This window comes from Amphiprion ocellaris, chromosome 23 (genome assembly GCF_022539595.1).
Source record: "Amphiprion ocellaris isolate individual 3 ecotype Okinawa chromosome 23, ASM2253959v1, whole genome shotgun sequence".
In the NCBI taxonomy this organism is placed as follows: Eukaryota; Metazoa; Chordata; class Actinopteri; family Pomacentridae; genus Amphiprion; species Amphiprion ocellaris.
In genome coordinates this window covers 20,614,111-20,632,606 of record NC_072788.1, presented here as the reverse complement: position 1 = coordinate 20,632,606, position 18,496 = coordinate 20,614,111, and the positions used below count along the sequence as shown (strand labels likewise).

At 40.1% G+C, this 18,496-nt stretch overlaps 1 protein-coding gene across 1 annotated transcript in view; it reads right to left on the bottom strand.

Moving 5' to 3' along the window:
- Positions 1 to 1,151: 1,151 nt before the first annotated feature.
- hdlbpb (high density lipoprotein binding protein b) overlaps positions 1,152 to 18,496 on the bottom strand; it is a 26,956-nt gene continuing 9,611 nt past the window's right edge. The window contains 22 exon segments of the mRNA XM_023283338.3: positions 1,152 to 2,467; positions 3,338 to 3,496; positions 5,020 to 5,136; positions 5,238 to 5,417; positions 5,639 to 5,782; positions 7,233 to 7,367; positions 7,592 to 7,696; positions 7,800 to 7,927; positions 8,151 to 8,292; positions 8,659 to 8,877; positions 9,754 to 9,930; positions 9,932 to 9,976; positions 10,135 to 10,353; positions 11,403 to 11,534; positions 11,776 to 11,862; positions 11,947 to 12,060; positions 12,169 to 12,273; positions 12,358 to 12,497; positions 14,422 to 14,500; positions 15,586 to 15,690; positions 16,010 to 16,117; positions 17,321 to 17,527. Coding sequence (XP_023139106.2) covers positions 2,375 to 2,467; positions 3,338 to 3,496; positions 5,020 to 5,136; positions 5,238 to 5,417; positions 5,639 to 5,782; positions 7,233 to 7,367; positions 7,592 to 7,696; positions 7,800 to 7,927; positions 8,151 to 8,292; positions 8,659 to 8,877; positions 9,754 to 9,930; positions 9,932 to 9,976; positions 10,135 to 10,353; positions 11,403 to 11,534; positions 11,776 to 11,862; positions 11,947 to 12,060; positions 12,169 to 12,273; positions 12,358 to 12,497; positions 14,422 to 14,500; positions 15,586 to 15,690; positions 16,010 to 16,117; positions 17,321 to 17,527 — 2,940 coding nt within the window. The 3' untranslated portion in view covers positions 1,152 to 2,374.

The window sequence follows — 18,496 nt, the reverse complement described above, 5'->3', positions numbered from 1 at the left end:
AAATGGCTCAAACTATGTCAAAAATGATTCAAAACTTGTCCAAAATGACTCAAAATATGTTCATAATGACTCAAAATGACAGAAAAATCATAAAAATGTCTTGAAAACTGTAAAAAAAAAAAAACAAAACTCAAAAGTGTCCAAAGTGAGATAAAATCTGTCCAAAATGATTTAAAATTTGTTTTAAATATCATTTTTTTTCCAAAACGACTCAAAAAAGGTCTATAATAACATAAAAATGTCTGATTATGGATCTAAAATGGATCAAATTTAGTCAAAAATGAATTCAAAACACAGTGCTTTACACTTACTGTCCAACTTTGTATTTCAGCATCCGAACTCTGAGCAAGTCATGAAACACTACAGCAGTCAAGTGCAGCAGCAAAATGATGCTGAAGCTCATGACAGTATTCTTTAACTCTAATAATTATCCTGTTAAAGGAAAACTGTTTCTGTACAAACAAGATGCAACTTGTTGATGAGTTATCTTTTGTGGCAATTTTTTTCTCCTGCTTTAAAGGTGGAGTCTGCAATTCTGGAGAGAGATGTTTAGCTAGTTAGCATATTTAGGTAGCATGTGCCAGGTTCATCCTTTTGCTATGCACCGTGCACGAGCACAAGCATGCACAGGACACGCTGCAATAAGTTTGTGCTGCTCAGTTGGAGCCACTTTGTTTCCCATTTATAGAGCCAAAAGTGCACACAGAGCTAACAGATCGATTCACATACTCCACCTCCAAGTCTCCATGGTAGGAGAACGGTCTCTTTTGACTGATCTTCTCATCTATTTCTCAGAGAAAGCTACTAAGCATTTTGTCCAAACTATTCCTTTACCACTCCAGGCACAAGGAAGGTTTAGATAAACTGATCAAAGTCTGGGCCAACTGTAGAATTTAGCAACAGGACGCGTTACTTTAAGTGTCAGAACTGGTAAAAGGAATAAGGGGCATCTAAGGTATTTGCTACAAAATATCATGAAACACAGGTGAAGTACTTGTATGAGAGAAAACCAAAGTTCTGCTGTTGGTAGTGAGTTTCTTTTTCGGAAGGGGAGATCTGATTTTAAGCAGCAAGTTTTAATGGCGAGCTGAGAGCTTCTAAATGAGCTCCGAGAACAGCTCAGAGGAAGAGACAAACGGACAAAGACGATGTAAAAGTTTGGTTCAGCTTCATTCAAATATACATCTTAACTTCCACGCGCACGCACACATACATACATAGTCTTTCAAATATGCCAGAAACCGACAACAAAAAAAACCCCACACAGTTTAAAAAAATAGCGAAAAGTTCTTTGTACACTTAGACATAGCAACTGTTGACATGTTCCCAAACCCTGACGTACAGCATTCACTCCCGAACGGAACGTTGCAAGCTACAATGAGTGCTTTTATAAAAACGCATGGTCACAGTAGTTCAAATAAAATGGCTCCTTTTTGAATAAATAAACAGTTGTGACAAAACAACCTTCAGTACAAACACTCGGCGCAGGACTTCCACATCTTTTGAGTCATCAAAATGTAAAAAGAACGTCGACTACAGCAGCTGTTTTTTTTCTTTTTTTGCTCCCAGCTCAGAAATAAATTAAAAAGGGATCTACAAACACTTGTGGGTGAAAAAAAACCTCTCCTGAACCCACCGACACGCACACACTGAAACACAGCTCATTGCCTCATCTGCTGCACCACGAGTGACTGAAAAGGTGAGCCAATAAGAAAGCTTCTTCTAAAAACCACAGGAAAAGAACCTTCAAAGATGGAATAGTGTACAAACTCTTCTTGCTCTATAAAACAGACTCCTCTCTTCTTTGTTAGCTTAGAAATCCAAATTAGCTGTCTTAACTTGGACACACGACCCCCATGCTCCTAAAAGCGCCTCGCTTCAGATATCTCCGAATATTTCCCTGACTCTACTCTGAAGGATTCTAACATTTCTTTATGTACTGCAGTGAGGTGACACTTTAATTCTGAGGGGAGAGGTTTGGCAGTCGCAAGTGGAAAATAAACGCTTTTTTTTTTTTAAATGTGTCAGCGAGACCGGCCGGGGTGGTGCAACCGAGAGGCAAAGCAGGACAGCGAAACTATGAAGAGAGCGCTCAACGTTCAGTTTTTTCTCTCGTAGGAAGGAGGACGTAGAGGTACTAAGAAGAGAGACGGAGAAGGACGAAAGAAGAAATAGTTCTCCCAGAATTCATTGTGGCTGGTTGAAGGAGAACAGCAGGGGCTTACAGAGAACGAGAGACAATAGGAAGGTCACTAAAGAGAGGAAGAGGAGGAGGAGGAGGAGGAAGGCGAGCAGCAATTTCATAAGAGTTTTGTTTTCTCTCTCATCATCTACTTTACAGAAGGTTTTTTTTTTCCTTTTCAGATGCGTAGCTTCAGAACTTCTTGGGACCCCATGCAGACGCTTGCTTCGGGGCCACGCCTGTCCCAAACGTGGGGAAATCCTCAGCGCTGCTCATGTCTGGAGCCTGGAACAAACAAACACAAAAGTTCTGCTCATTTCTCCGTTTCGAGCCGCCTCCCCAACTCTCTCCTGACCCGGTGTAACAGGCCAGATTAACCCCATCCAAAGTCTAGGTCAGTTTATACCAGTTCACACAGAAGGGTTTTAAACTCTTAATTAAGTTGTTCTGGGTTCCATCAGCAAGCAAATCACTATGAAAGAACATAACTAGAATGTCCTTGAGCTAAATACAATTAAAACTGTTCAAATCAAAGGAAAAACTGAATTGAAAACAAAGAAAATTTTCAGCAAAACATTAGGAAAGAACATCCATGTTGACTAGTGTTGCTTTCAATTGTTTCTGTACAACAGATGTCAATGTAATATCTTTTTGTATTGTCTTTGATTTATACTTAAACTAAGATCGACTTGGTCTGTGTGCAACAGGCCAGATTAAACCCTGGCCAAAATATACTTTAGCTTAACCCAATTTATTCCCAGGGGGCTGAAATAGCCAAGCCCAGAATACACCCTTCCAGGCTAAAATACATCCCATGTAAGAAGAGATTACATCAATCAAATAAATTCTATCTTAATTTAAGCACAAATCAATGAAATTAAATCAAACATTTTAGGCAAAATAGGGCTGCTCAGTGGTTCATGGTTAGCACTGTTGGCTTGCAGTTAGAAGATCCTGGGATCTTGTCCCAGCCTGGGATCATTCTGCATGTAGTTTGCATGTTCTCCCTGTGCATGTGTGGGTTTTCTCCAGGTTCTCTGGCTTCCTCCCAACATCCAAAAACATGCTGAGGTGAACTGGTGATTCTAGATTGAAATGCTGTCTCTAGTGCTAACTGCACTTCATAAATGAGTGTAAACAACGAGCACATCCCACCTTGTTTCCTGCTGCGTTCCAGGGGGCGTCCCGCACTACAAAGCCCTTAGCTGGACCCCCGCTGCTATCGTCCACTCCTCCTGCTCCCCCTCCTCCTCCATAGCGAGACGGAGGCTTCATGTATGCTGCCAAGGTCTCTGTCTCTGTTACACTGAGCATCTGAGAGACAGTGTTGGAGGGTGGAAAAGAGAAAACAGCTCCTGGTTTGTATGTGTTTGATGTGTCAGTGTTCATTTTGACCCAGACTAAGATACTGTGGGCATGCTCATAACTCCTACTGTAATCACCCTGATGATTTCACTATAGTAAGTAGTCGGTAATCACTGTAGAGAAGGTGTTACAAGAAAGAAAAAAATGCCGTTGGTCATGAGGTTGTAATGGCTAAAATGTAATTACTCTACCAAGGAGTGCGGTGGAGTTCTGTGTGCAACATTACTCAGAAACGGACAAACGGATTTGTTAAAGATTTCTGTAGCGAGATAGCGGCACGGCGTCACTGTAACTCTGTCTACAAGTGAACACTACGTCAGCTGCCTGTTGACGATCACATGATTGTGATCCTACTACAAATTGACCGCTGCGGACTTATCCGTCAGAAATAATACAAGGAACAATTGATTAAATTGTGCAAGTGTTTCTGAGTCCTATCAATTCCCGTCACCTGCTACATATTTAGGTCACACGATTTGGTATCCGTACAAAACGTACACATGCATAACACACACCTGTGCTCAGCGCAAGGTCATTTTGTTTGTGTGCACATCTCTATTAAATGGCCATTCTATGTTGCCATGATTTCTGATTATCAATAACCAATAAACAAATGCTGCATTTCTAAAAAAAAAATGCTGCATATGGTGGAATGAAGAGCCTTAACGGAGCACTGTGCTTTCTGAGTGCTGTTCTAGTTTCATAAGGCAAAAATTATAATAATTAAAATATCAAGAAAAGCACTCAGAGAGCGCAGTACTCCACCAAGGCTGCTCAGTCCTTGTATGATTTCCAACGGATAAGTCCCGATAAATCCACAGCAGTGGATTTGTAGTAGGATCGCAATCATGTGATCGTCATCAGGCAGCTGACATAGCATTCACTTGTTGTCATAGTTACAGTGACGCCGTGCCGCTATCTCGCAGTAATACAGAAATCTTCAATAAATCTGTGGATCCAGACTATAAGCTGCATCACTGCCAAAATCTAATTACTTGGTCCTTGTGTCATTTCTGACCTTCCCTGAAAATTTTATCCACATCCACTGTTCCGTTTTTGAATAATGCTGCTAAAAGACAGACAAACAGACAAACCAACGCCAATCGACCGCGTTCCTTGGCGGAGTAATAAAACAGAAACACGTTTAAATAAACTAATATATTTAAAAAACATCACCATTGTGTAGTGAGGAATTATGTCTTTCTTTTCAAACTTTGACACTTTTTATGTTTCCTTAATATTTTAGGATTTATATATTGGTTAAATATGTAGCCATTTATATGAATAAACGGCTGAATATCTGTAAAACATGATGCAGTACACCACACCAAATTCTACTTGTGTTTTATTACTGAGGCCTGATTCTGTGGAGCTGTCATGCAGTAAGCTGTTAATGCTAATCTAGAAGCGTACGTATGAGGACAACTTGCTGCAAGGGCATGGTTGGCTAATTTCTAATAGTGTGAACTCACATATTCCTCTTCCAGGTTGAGCAGGTGATCAATGGCGTTGTCAACAGTCTCAGGAAGGCCTGTCACCGTCACTTTGTCGGGTTCGTCGGAGCCTGGTTGAGGGAACCGGATATCCACCTGGTGGCCAGAAGAGGAGCGATGTGAACACGTGAATATCAGCTGCGTATATTTCCTCATTCGTCTTAAGTTAATAATTATGAATGTGTGTCGTGTCAAACCTTGAACTCCTCCATCAGCTTGCGGATGGCTTTGCCACGGGCTCCAATGATGCGAGCGTGGGTCCTCGGGTCCAGATGAACGTCCTGGCTCACCATCTCCTGCAGCTCGGCCACAAGCTGCTGGATGGCCTGACGTGCCTCCTCCACGTTACGCTCATAACCAGAGATCACAATCAGATCCTGGCATAGGAGGCAGGGGTTGGAAGAACAAGGACAAAACATTTTCAAGGGGGATTGAGTTGAAAGAATTCGAGGGTAAGAAGGAAGGAAAGGATTTAGTTTAGAAAAGAGCAATGAGGTTTCTGTTTTCAAAGTTCAATATAAAGTCAGTTATATAAGAGACAAAACAAATAAACCACCAAATCATAAATTATGTGGCAAAAGCTATGTAAAACACACACCTGCTGCTCATCTCCTTTGTCGGGGAACTGGATGCTGACATCATGATCTTTTCTGATCTGAGAGATGACTGCTCCTTTGCGGCCAATAATCTTGGGATGAAACTTTGGATCTACAGACATGGTCACCTTAAAACTGCGCAGGGCCTGAAAGAAGTATACACAAATCCCATTACACATGGCATGCTCATTTCTGATTATTATATGTTCTGTCTGTAAAGGAATAAAAAATACATAATGAAGCTTTCATACTCAAAAAATTCAAAAATCAGTTTGGGAGTTGGTAACATGATCATGAGCATGGTGCTCCTTTCACCTTAAAAATTAAACTTTATTTGTGTTTGCATCACAGATACAATACTTCTTAAGTTTAGAAACTGTCATCTAGCTTACTGTAAACTTTCATATCATAATAATTGGTGTCCAGTGTGACTCAATGAACAACCCAAAGTAATTTCTAATTCCAATGGTCTATGGTGAGAATATGCTTTGTTGGCCAGTTCTGTGGTCCTCCAGAGGTTTCCTTCATTTTTTCTGCTCTCAAAGTGTTTTGGGGGAGTTTTTCCTTTTCCAAATGACAGGTCCATGGATGCCAACAAATGTTTATATTGTAAGGCAGGGGTGTCAAACATGCGGCCCGCAGGCCAGAAGCGGCTCGCCAAAGTGTAAAAACTACAGAGAAGACATTAACTGTAGATTTATAATAATTTCCAGACCTTGAGAAGTTGTTTTGATCATAAATTAAAACACTATATTGCTCATTGTTCTTTTGTCGTTTTGTGTCTCGTTTTTGTAATATTTTGTGCCTCATTTTTATAATATTTTGTCTTGTTTTTTGAATGACTTGTTGTTTGTCTCACGGTTTATGTTTCCTTTTTGTCTTGCTTGTGTTTTTTGTCTTGTTCTTGTCATTTTGTGTTTCCATTTATTTGTTTTTTTGTCTCATTTTTGTCATTTTTGTTCTCGCTTGTGTCATTTGTGTCTCATGTTTGTAATATTTTGTCTTGTTTTTGGTGTTTTTTCTTTTTTTTTTGTCTGACTTTTGTCATTTTGATCATAAAGTGAAGTAGTTCCAGATACCTGAGACTGAATGTTTTGTGCTTTTGTGATCTGAAAGTTGTAATGTGTAAATGACAAACTGAGTCATAATGTTTTTGAAACTGAACTTATTTTTCTTAAGAAATTACAGGTTGTTCATGATGTTTTGTGAAAAGATAATTCCTTAAATGTGAACAATTTCAGAATTAACTTTTTTTGCACTAAAACAAAGTAATCATTCGGAGTTGTGGTTATTTACAGGTTATTATGCTCTGATTTTACTGGTCTGGTCCACTTGAAATCAAACTGGGCTGTATGTGGCCCCTGAACTAAAATGAGTTTGACACCCTGCTGTAAGGCTCAAGGTAAATTTCTGAAATTGAGCTATAAAACTAAAATTGGCAAGACAAGTAACAAATACATCACTGAAGGTGGCTGAAATTCTGTCAACCCAGTAAGCAAGTAACAAGTAAATAAAAAGACACAAAAGCATCTGGTATGTGCAGAAAACTGGATGTGACATTAACATGACTATATCCAGTAAAGTGTGTGTTTGTACCCTGTCCTCCTGCTCAGCCTGCAGCTCTTTGACCCTTTCCAACAGACCCTGTTTGGCTCGCTCCACGTTGGCTACCAGGCCCGTCACCTTGATCACATCCAGCTGCTTCTCTGGCTGTGGCACCCAGATGTTAACCTGCAGAAGGAAAACACACAAGACTAATTTTCTGACACTTCTTTACTTTCGCTGTAAGCTGACAAGCTGCATCTACAGTACGGATGTCTAAAACAGCTTGTGTATTTTAGAACTGATGCAAAACAAAACAAAAAAACTAAACTCTGAAAGAGGCCATTTTGACCTGCATTATGAAACACAACTTGGCCAGAAGGTGGCACCAGAGAACTACAGTGTCGCCTAACCTCATACTCTTCCATCATCTTCCTGATTCCACTGCCCTTCTGACCAATGATATAGCGATGCAGCTCGTAAGATACCTCGACATCCTCCGTTATGGGCACCAACGCCTGAAGGAGGAGGCAGTGACAGTAGGAGATCAGAGGAGTGACAGCAGATCAAAAGCAACAGCAGCAGCAGCGTCACACCTAACTGAACTGAAATGGCGCTTACCAACAGTGCAGCTTTAGCCTGTTCACACTTCTCTGCCCGTCCAGAAATGGTGATGATGTCACACTTGCGGGGGACAAACTCTGCCTCTGGACTGACCTCGCCGTTTTCCTGTGGTGAGGCCTCCTGACCTGCAAAACAGAAAACAGAATAAAATCATTCGTTGCATTGTGTCTTCCATGCGAGTAAAATCAAATATTATCCTGCTAAAGGAGCTGCTAAGAAGATAACTTGAGAAAGTTTTAATAATCTAAATAAACACTGACCCAATAATAAACCCACTTGATAGTGGCGACATATGATCAGCAGCAGTTTGACAGCTGCAGGCATCCATCCTGTACATGTGTTTCTGACCTGAAGCACTGTCGTCTCTCTCGGGGAACTTGATTTGGACCTCATGCTCCCTGGTGATGTGCTGAATGCGGCAGCCTTTAGGCCCCATGATGGCGCGGTGATAGCGCTGAGGTATGGCAACCTCCACGCTCACCTGAGACTCCTTCGCGAGACAGGCGAGGAAGAGAGGAGGCAACAGAAACATTATTTAGGAGGATTACGTGCATCATTTCTTGAAGTTAAATCATTGCACATAACATAAATGAGGGTAAGCTAGTTACCAGAGTGTCTGAAAGGTTTGTTTGTTTCCCCAGTAAACATTATTTTTCATGCAGAGCCCTTGAAAACAACACGAAACGCCTTCTGATTCTTGTTCCTGTTTTAAGTTTAGATTTTGCAGCTAATACTGGTATAGCATTTCTGTGACTTTGGCAATAATTAGACTTATATATTTTAATTTAGCTTCGACCTGACCACAGACATTGGTCCATACAGGAGTCTCTTGCCAGAGGTCATTTCTGTATCTTACCAGATCCTCAATAATCTCCTGGATGCGTTTTTTTGCAGCCTCAACACAGTCCTTTGCCCCCTTCAGAGTAACCCGCTGGCTGTTGGCTCCGGTACGAGGGAAGCTCACAGCCACACCGCCATACTCCTCCGCCAGCTCCCGCAGCACCTGGCCTCTCCGACACACGAAGTGGCGGTGATGGCGAACATCTACCACCATGCTGTCTTCCACCACGTCATCCTGGGGAAAAAAAAGAAAAGAGGACAACAAGAATGCAGTCAGAGTGGAGTATTTAATAGAGAAAGGGGATTCCTCAGTGACTCTGCGCTCAATAGAATCTAACAAGTTAAATTTTACGATTAATGACTGATAACAGAGTTTGGAAGTAAAGCCTCCAACCAAAAGCATTTAGAAACAATAAAATGATGATGACAGTATTATTGATTAATTCAATTTTTGAACAGGTAACTAATAAGATGTCACCAAAGCCATGTTCTTGTTTTATGCAATTAAATTTGCTCATTTGGGGCACCCAGGTAGCTCAACAGGTTGTGCGGGCGACCCATAAACTGGGGCTATAGTCCTCATGCAGGGGTTCGATTCCCACCCATGGCCCTTTGCTGCAGGTCATCCCCCCATTATTCTCCTCATTTTCCTGTCTTCCTCTCACTATGACTGTCAAATAAAAGCTGCAAAAAGAATCCCACAAACATTCCTCATTTTATTGAATACATACATGCCTAACTAACTATGTCTCTAAAGTGCTCAGTGGCCTGCTGTTTGCTCTCAGGGTTTCTGGATCAGTAATTTAAGGTGCACCTACACAGGGTTCCTCCCCTCAGGTTGACTGCAAATTCTTGTCAATGCAGGACTGTTATCATTCCTTCAATTACATCAAATAACTAAGCTAAAAAATATCTTAGAATTTGCATCTGTCAAACCTGTTTTTACATTTCATATTTACCAATTTAGTAACAGCCTTTGTTGGCTTAGTCCAAAAAAAAATCTATTAAAAGCCTAATCAAAGCAACAATGGCTGATAAAAGCAACAAAACAAATCAATACTCAAGATACTAACAATAAATTAAATTGCAGTGTTATTATGGAGGTAGTTACCAGGTTTTTGACCAAACTCTCCAGCTCTTTTTGGGCTTGACGCACAGCTTCCTCTTTCCCTACAATGGTGATCAGTTCTTGCTCCGTGTCATCAGGTGAGGGGAAGATGATGCGGGCCCCCGTCCTGTCTCGCACACGGCGAATATTGGCTCCACCACGACCAATCAAGAATTTGTAGGTACTCTGGTTTGGCCTGAAGCTCAGCTGTAAAGTTGTTGACTTGCTAAAAAGGGCAGTAAAGGAGGAAGTACAAAGAGACGAGAGAGAAGACCAGAAAAGGATATAAGTATTTGCCCCTTTCACAACTCACTTTCCAGTCACCTCTTCAGTACATCCACTCCTTGAGACCAGGAACCATTCTTTACACCTTTCTTTCCTCACCTTCTCTTCAGCTAGCTGCAGCAGCTGTTTCTTGGCTTTCTCTACCTCACCAACAGGCCCTCTGATGGTGACCTTGTCTGATCCGGAGCCCTCAGAGGGGAAATGGATGTGGACGCCGCCGCAGTCTTCCATGATGGAGCGCACAAGGCAGCCTTTGGAGCCGATCAGAGAGTTGTGCAACTTGGCTGGGATGGTGACCTCTGTCTCTTTAATGTTGGCCTGGAGGGATGAAGTAAGAGAGACTGAGTTTAATATAGTCTGTAGATGAAGAATATATATCTGTATACAGTCAAAGCAGATAAGTAACAAAAAAAATCCTCACTCAATGTCCAAGTATTGCTTTTTAAATTGGCATTGTGGGACAATTTCTTGGTGTTTCAGTGGTAGAACTCCTGCATACCATGTGGGTTCCAAATTCCATTCTTGGCTCTCTGGGATGAATAGTCTTATCTTATACCAGGAGCTTTGAAATGATGGGAAATGAAGCAGGCTTTCTCAACAGAAGTAGCAATCATCACATGATCTCAGTTTTATCCCACCATATGATGACAATTATCTCATGTATATCATTTGAAGAACAAAGTAAGATGCTATTGAAAATTTCAGCAAAAGCAAAAATTTTTCTTGTCAAAATGTACTCTAACAATAAATCCATCTCATGTTTACTGCATAAGGCCACACACTTAATAGTATAGAAACATATTAAAATAAAACTGATGTATTTTGCATGTTATTGCTAGATATTGTGATATTGCCAATCAAATCTGTTGTTTTATTTAGTCATTTCATTATTTATTTGGATGGGACAGTGCATATTAATGAAGGTACAATGTCTTAAGTTTACACAAACTTGCAGTAAAAAGTCGGATTTAGCACAAGGCTTATTTCCATTGGTCGTCCCAAACATAAAAGAAAAACATACAGGGTTACAGATGTTAAAAAAAAAACCAAAACAATATAGTAAAACGAAGACAATGATAATAAATTCATTCTGGTTGGGTTAAACCTATCCTAAAGTGCTATTAGTTCAGTGAGGTGTTTTCTAGGCAGAGCCTGTCACAAGTTTGATTGTTAATCAGCCACGCCTTATACTGTCTCAGCTGTTCAATAGGTTTTAGAGCAGTGACATTAGCAAACGACCAGCACTAAAAGTATTTTTTGTGGGAATCATGAGGGACAGTAAACAGAAAATAAATTAGTCTGTTTCTTCCTCAAAAGCCTGCAACCACAACAAATGAGAAAACAATCTGATGTCTTTGTTGTCTCACCAGCTCTCTCTGGATGGCAAGGATTCGATCTCTGGCTGCCTCACAGTTGCTCTTCTTGCCTGTGATTACGATCATCTCAGAGTTGCTGTTCTCTGTTGGCAGGTCGATCTTGGTGTTTGTCTCTTCACGGATCTGGTGGCATACACATCTGTTATTATCTTCTGTCCAACACATACTGCAACATTGTTTGATAACAGTGTGATCTAATCTTTTTAAGCAATTTTAGTCATTTTTTTTCTCTCAAGATAAGCACAGTTCATAGCATATTTGTGTAGGTATATAGAGCCTATATTGAATACCCTTTAAGTGCCTCTTAGTAAGAAATGTGCTGAGATGGGAAATTGAGTGATCAACAGTTTTTATAAAGTCTCACCTTTTTAATGTTGGCGCCACCCTTACCAATTATGTTCTTGTGAAACTGCTTAAAGATGGGAACGGAAAGCGAGAAGCTATTCTCAATCTACAAAAGAAAGGAAGCCAAACAAGTGTAAGGAGACAGAGACAAGCCAAAGGTCAAAGATAAAAAGAAAAAAGTGGGTTATACCAGGTCTGCAATGATTTTCTGGAGAAACTTGGCACATTTCTCCACCTCGTTCTTCGGCCCTCTCAGCTGGACAATGTCACTCTTCTGCGATGGATCAGGGAAATTGATAATGACCTAAAAAGCCAATGAGATATTAGTCACCAAATTAAATTACAGCTGAATCAAAACTAATTACAGCGATGACAAGGCAAGATAAAGTGCCGGGTCACACAGAACGTTCACCTCAGGAAATTTGTCTCGAACTTCTTTGATCTTTTCTCCTTTCTGCCCAATGATTGTCCGATGAAACTTCTGCTCCACAATCAGGTCTTTGGTGCGTTCGTTTTCCTGGAAACAGGAAAAATGCGTCTGGTTAAATGAGTCCAATGAAATGAATGAACGAACCAACCGAAACTTTGGCCACACTCTCACCATTCTCTGGACCATCTCGATGAGCTCTCTGCGTGCCAGCTGCACTCCTTTAGGGTCTCCTTCAATCCGGACCAAACCACTTCTCTCTGAGTCTTGAGGGATTCGTACTGACACTTTGTACTGCTCCTTGATCCTATTGACTGTAGGGAGGATGTAGAAGAAGAAAGCAGGAAGGGAAGAAAGGTGCGGCAGAACAGTAAAAAGAAAGTGAGGAAGGCTTGCATTTTCAAAGTTGGGACTGAATTTCACCCAAAAAATGTTTGAATAGCAGGTTCATTGGTTCATCTTACAAAAAAGCACAGAGTCTGGGCTCTGTAATACAACACTGACTAGTTTTCATGGAGGAAAAACATGTAAAAATGTTCACACACGCATGTGCACTGCCACTGACACACAAACTTCTTACAACTACATTTTATAGCTGAGGTACTTAAAGCATAACCACAAGCAACATGTTTTCTGGGGCCTGAATCTGATGTAGCGGCTCTTAACTTGCCATTTTATCAGTCACTGATCTACTGAACTACTTATTTTGCAACGCTTTTTTTACTCAAACTGCATAAAAGAAAATTGGCTAAAATGAGTCAAATAAAAACAGCAAAATACCTGAGTGTAATGTCTGATGAAACACAGTCAGGTCTATATGTACACTACAGTTCAAAAGTTTGGGGTCACCCAGGCAATTTCATGTTTTCCATGAAAAGTCACACTTTTATTCACGTGCTAACATAGTTGCACAAGGGTTTTTTAACCATTAATTAGCCTTTTAACATCATTAGCTAACACAATGTATCATTAGAACACAGGAGTGATGGTTGCTAGAAATGGGCCCCTAAGGAGAAATACCCCTATGTAGATATTTCATTAAGAATCTGCCGTTTCCAGCTAGAACAGTCATTTACCACATTAACAATGTCTAGACTGTATGTTCATATGAGGTTAAACACCACAATGGATATGAAATGAAGCAATCAAGGTGTTTGAAGTGTAGATCTTCACCTTTAATTCAAGGAGTTTAACTATAAAATTCTAAATAGTTTCTCAATTTTCACAGGCTCAAAAGTAACTGGACAATTGATGGATAAACAGTTTAATGGCCTGATGTGGCCTATTTCCTTGTTTTTTTGTGACATACTAAGGAGCATAAAGATAAGAAACTTCATTTAGTAACTGGTAATATATTTAATATATAGTTCAGGCAGGCCAATGTTTCAAATACAACTTCATTGCTTCTTTCAAAATGCACTGCGATGGTGAACAGTGGGAAAATGAATCTCTTAAAGACAGCAGGGAAAGTCATCGGTATTCCAGCACCTCTAACCTCCCAAGACTCGTTTGAACAAATGACCCTCAGACAGGCAGACAATATTTTGTCAGATACCTTCATGCACTGCACCCCGAATACATTCTACTTAACTCAGGAAGAAGGTATAGGGTTCCACTATGTAAACATAACAGATGCAAACACTCATTCATCCCTTCATCAGTGACGTTCATTAATGAGTAGATTGCCTAGGATGTGCAGAAAGATAGGAAGCCAGCAAGGTCATCCAGATAACCATGTGTGTGACAGTGTAAAGGGTGTGTTTTGTTCTGTACTATTTTTGTACATAATGCTGAATTTGCACTGCACTTGTATTTCATTTATTTATTTTTTATTCTGGATGTTTGTTATTTTATTGTTGTACGAGTGGTATGTGACCAGTTTCTCCCAAGGGAGACTAATAAAGACACCTTGACCTTGAAAACTGCAAAAACTGTCACACTCTGACTACTTATGGACCTGATTCCATGCTATTAAGTCACTGCTTTCTTCAATACACTAAAATAAACACACTTTTTAAATGGCCTTTATTTGATAGTATGGAAGTCAGGCTAGAAACATAGGGAGAGAGAGTGGTGACCCGTGACAAAGGTTCCAACTGAGAATGTCACAAATGAATTAAATCACTACATAATATACTTAACATGACTGGTCCCACTTGCATTTGAACTTACAACACTGGCAGAGTTGGTACAGCAGCTTTTATCTGGCTGAAATCAGTAGAACACACATGTACTTACTGTTGGCTCCGTTCTTTCCGATAAGGTGTCTGTGGAAACGCTGATCTATGATGACTTCCGTGTAGTCCATCCTCACCAGCTGGACACAGAGGGACAGACAGAGAATCCTCAGTGCTACAATACTGAAGCCCATCAGATCTGTATCTACTACAGTCTATACTCCAATCTTAAGATAAATTCAGTAAAAAGGATTTTGTGAGATTCGTCTTTCAACTAACAATTTATTTAAATAGCAGATCCTCATGTTGTAACAAGGGTTGCAGCTAATGCTTTGATAAGTTAATATATTTGTGGTATTGTTGATAAATGGGTGAGATTTTTCCTGCTGGGTGGATTATTTGGCACATTCCCAGGAGAGGTTTTAGCCAGTGAAGGACAATCACTAGCACCAAAATGATAACTGAGAATAAAAAAGAAAACTAAACTTTTTTTAAAGACCTGTTTTGCTATTACTCAACCATAATAGCCAGAATGCTAATCAAATATTAAGAAATAACGGGAAAATAAACAGATTTCTGTCAAATAAAGTTTCAGACTCATTAACCTTTTAAGACCTACCATTGTGCAAGTCTGCCTGGACATATTCTTACAGTTTTGCATACTGCAGTGCAATTTTTTGGAGTATTTTTATTTGCTTTACATCAATATGACCCTTATATACCAAGTTTTAATAATATGTCTTGACTTATGTCTCAATAAATTGCTCAAAAGTACAATAAACCTAAAAAAAAATTGTTTTTGTTTTTTCACATATATTTCAAAATACAGAAATTGCATAACTGTATCCCTCAAATTCCTCAATTTAGAACAGCTGAAGACATTTTTACTTTAAAAAAAAAAATCTGATATTGATTGACAAAAAGTAGAATATTCTTCCTGAAGAAAAAAGTTATGTCATTATTCTTCAATACAATTGTTCAGCTAATTATCTATAACATTGCTGATAGGCACATTTGTTTGTAAATCCTTGCACTCTAATAACTTCTTTTTAAAAATATTGATGAGATGATCACTTAGGGGCAAATACAATATCTTCACAGGAAAGCAAACTTATTATTTGAGAGAAACTACAGTGAAACGCAGCTCAGACACAAACATAGGTACACCATTAGTTTATACACTTTTATTATAGAGGGTTTATTGTAAAAGGTCCACGATACTGACCAGATCCTTGATAATCTCTTGTATCTGGGCCTGAGCTTGCTCCACCTCCTCTGTCGGCCCCTCCAGACTGATGCGCTCCTCACCATCCGTAAACTCTATGTGAACCTACACACATGGAAAAAGACGAACCAGTTAAAAATCCTCACCCTGTATTGACTGAGTGTCACTTTTCATCAAACATATCTACTTCAATGTTAAGTTTCCAACTTAGAGTGTCCTCTATACTTTGTGTCATCAATTTTTGCTCCTTCATCACTTTTTATTCTATCGGCTATATATATTTTTTTAAAAATCCCACAAGACAGTCTTCATCCAACATGATCAAAGTTTTTGTCATATTACTGGAGCAAGATGTGGGACTTTTCATGTTATCTCTGGCTTCTAAATCATATCATGATCCCCTCCTCTCTCCTTCATTCCTTACCCGTGGTAGCTGCTGTGTGATCCGTCCGATGTTTTGTCCTTTCTTGCCGATGATGAAACGGTGTAGCCAGGCTGGAGCAGTCACCTCCACCACCATCACACTCTTAGCCTGTACAGGCAAAACATCATCACAACGTCATTCAGGGTCAAAACCAGGTTTGCATGAACAAACTCATACAAGGCTAACCTCTCGTGGCCACATCACTCATTACCAGTTTACATTTAACAATGGATCAATTACTATATGCAATTAAGGAGGGTTGCTTGCAATGATGACGCACAGATTTTCATCCCAAGATGACACAGTTGCCATCAGGTCTACAGAGCTTATAACTAGGGATGTCCAACAATATCGGTCCACCGATATTACCAGCCCGATATTGGCATAAAAATGTAATATCAGTCAATATCGTTATCGTTTTTTTTGCCTATCATGAAAACTGATAAAACGATGCCTGCATTTCGCTGGCATTTACTGGCGTGCAAATGATCACATCATCAAACTGCGCGTGAAGCATGTAAACAGAAGTGTGGCTGCAGTAATAAGCTTGCTGTGCCTGACTAACAATATGTCTGTGGTTTGGAATTATTTCCAAGCCCACATATATCAGTATCGGTTGATATTGGAATCAGAAATTGCGAGTTGGACAATATCGGTTATCGGCAAAAAAGTCAATATCGGACATCCCAACTGTTAAGTCTTTTGGTTCATTGTTTTCATTTTCCAGCTTGCAACTTTGCTGTTTTTATTCACTCTTCCCCTAATTTGCGATATGAGGAGGCAGCTGTATCAGGAACAACAGCTCTGATCAACCTATTGTGCTTTGCTTCCATGTACCAAAAATAGACAGAACAAGTCAGTAGTTAGCTGGCAAACCTAGAGGAGCCTTTAGCCTGAGCTGGTGGAGACCAAAAGCAGAGCTTAAAGAAGACTGACAGCTGGATTTGCAGTAACTAGTCTATGAGATACACAAATCTGACTCAGCAATAATGTTGATCCACTTCAACAGGATGCGGTGCTTTCGCATTTTTTGAGGATTTTGGAGGGCCCTCATCTCCCTATTCCAAGCACGTATATAGAGACACCAAATCTAAATCGTATTTCATATACACTTAAATGAGACCAAATTTAAAATGATTTAAATTAAAGAACTTAGTTTCATTTCTAACATAACAAAATAAGAGCACGAATAGGGGCCTCCACTTTAGTGACGTCATGCTCTGACAAGAAGTATTATGCTAAAAAGCACAAAAATGTCTCTGTCTCAGCCCCTTATTACATTGTTCTCTGTGTCCCTCCTTTACTTCTCACCTTGGCGTAGACCTGTGTAAGTGCTGGTCCCAGTTTGTCGGGTTCCCCTCTAAGGATGATAGTTTCTGAGCCGGAGTCCAGAGGAGGCATTTCTACTGACACCCCCGTGGCCTCCAGGATTTCCTGCAACGTGTTGCCCTTCGGACCTATGATGTACTTATGCTGGGACTTCTTCACCTCCACAGAGATGGTTGTGGTCTTCCTCTTCTGCATGGTGGACAGGGACAAGATTATAAGTGGCGAGCAGTATTGGAAAGACACAATAGTGGTGAGAGGAAGGGCAGTGGGAGGAGGTGGTGAAAATTGAGGAACACAGCGAAGGACGGATGGGAACACAAGGGGAGACAGAAAGAGAAATGAGGGACAGGAAACAGGAAGAAGATAGACAGAAGGTGGCATGAATAGAGGGAAAAAGAGTGACAGAAAGACAAGATGCAAAAATATTTGGCTGCAAGACTAAAATATGCATCGATCTCATACAATGTTGACTCCCCTCTTGTGGAGTTAAACAATGAGAACAAATGCAGACAAAAAAAAAAAAAAAAAGATGCAATGTGGGGGCAAGAGGTGAGCTCAGAGGAAGAGGAGAGTGACTGACAGTGGGTGAAAGTGAGAAGACAGAGAAATTATATTTGTTTTTGACTCTCATACATATGCACTAAATGGCATTAGCATTCTCATCCTGTTGTTCCCTAGTGAAATCCAATTTTCTCTCAACATTATCTCCGGCCTGCTTATCACCGGGTCTCATTTGGCAAACACACATGCAAACACTCACTTCCTTTGTGTGTCTCACTCATCCACCTCATATAGTTTATTCTGAACTTCTAAAGAGAACACATATTGGTGTGTGATAGAAAATAAGACAACACCACTGGTAATGCAATCCAAAAACATCCATTATCTTTATTAAAGATGTGGTTTAAAGTTCAGGTAGCAGAGCCAACAAGTAAGACTGCTGTGAAACAGGACAACCACAAAGTTCGTTGGAAATTATGCCCTGCCATGATGCCCTAAACGAACACCAAAAATTTCAGCGCAAGTCGAGCACAGAGTAAAAACTGGTACGAACAGACAAAACATCTCACCAAACCACAATGAGAGGCAAAGTGAATCTTTTCTCACATGCTTCACTAACTTTTATTAACTGTCCTTGATCCAGTTTTCATGGTGTGC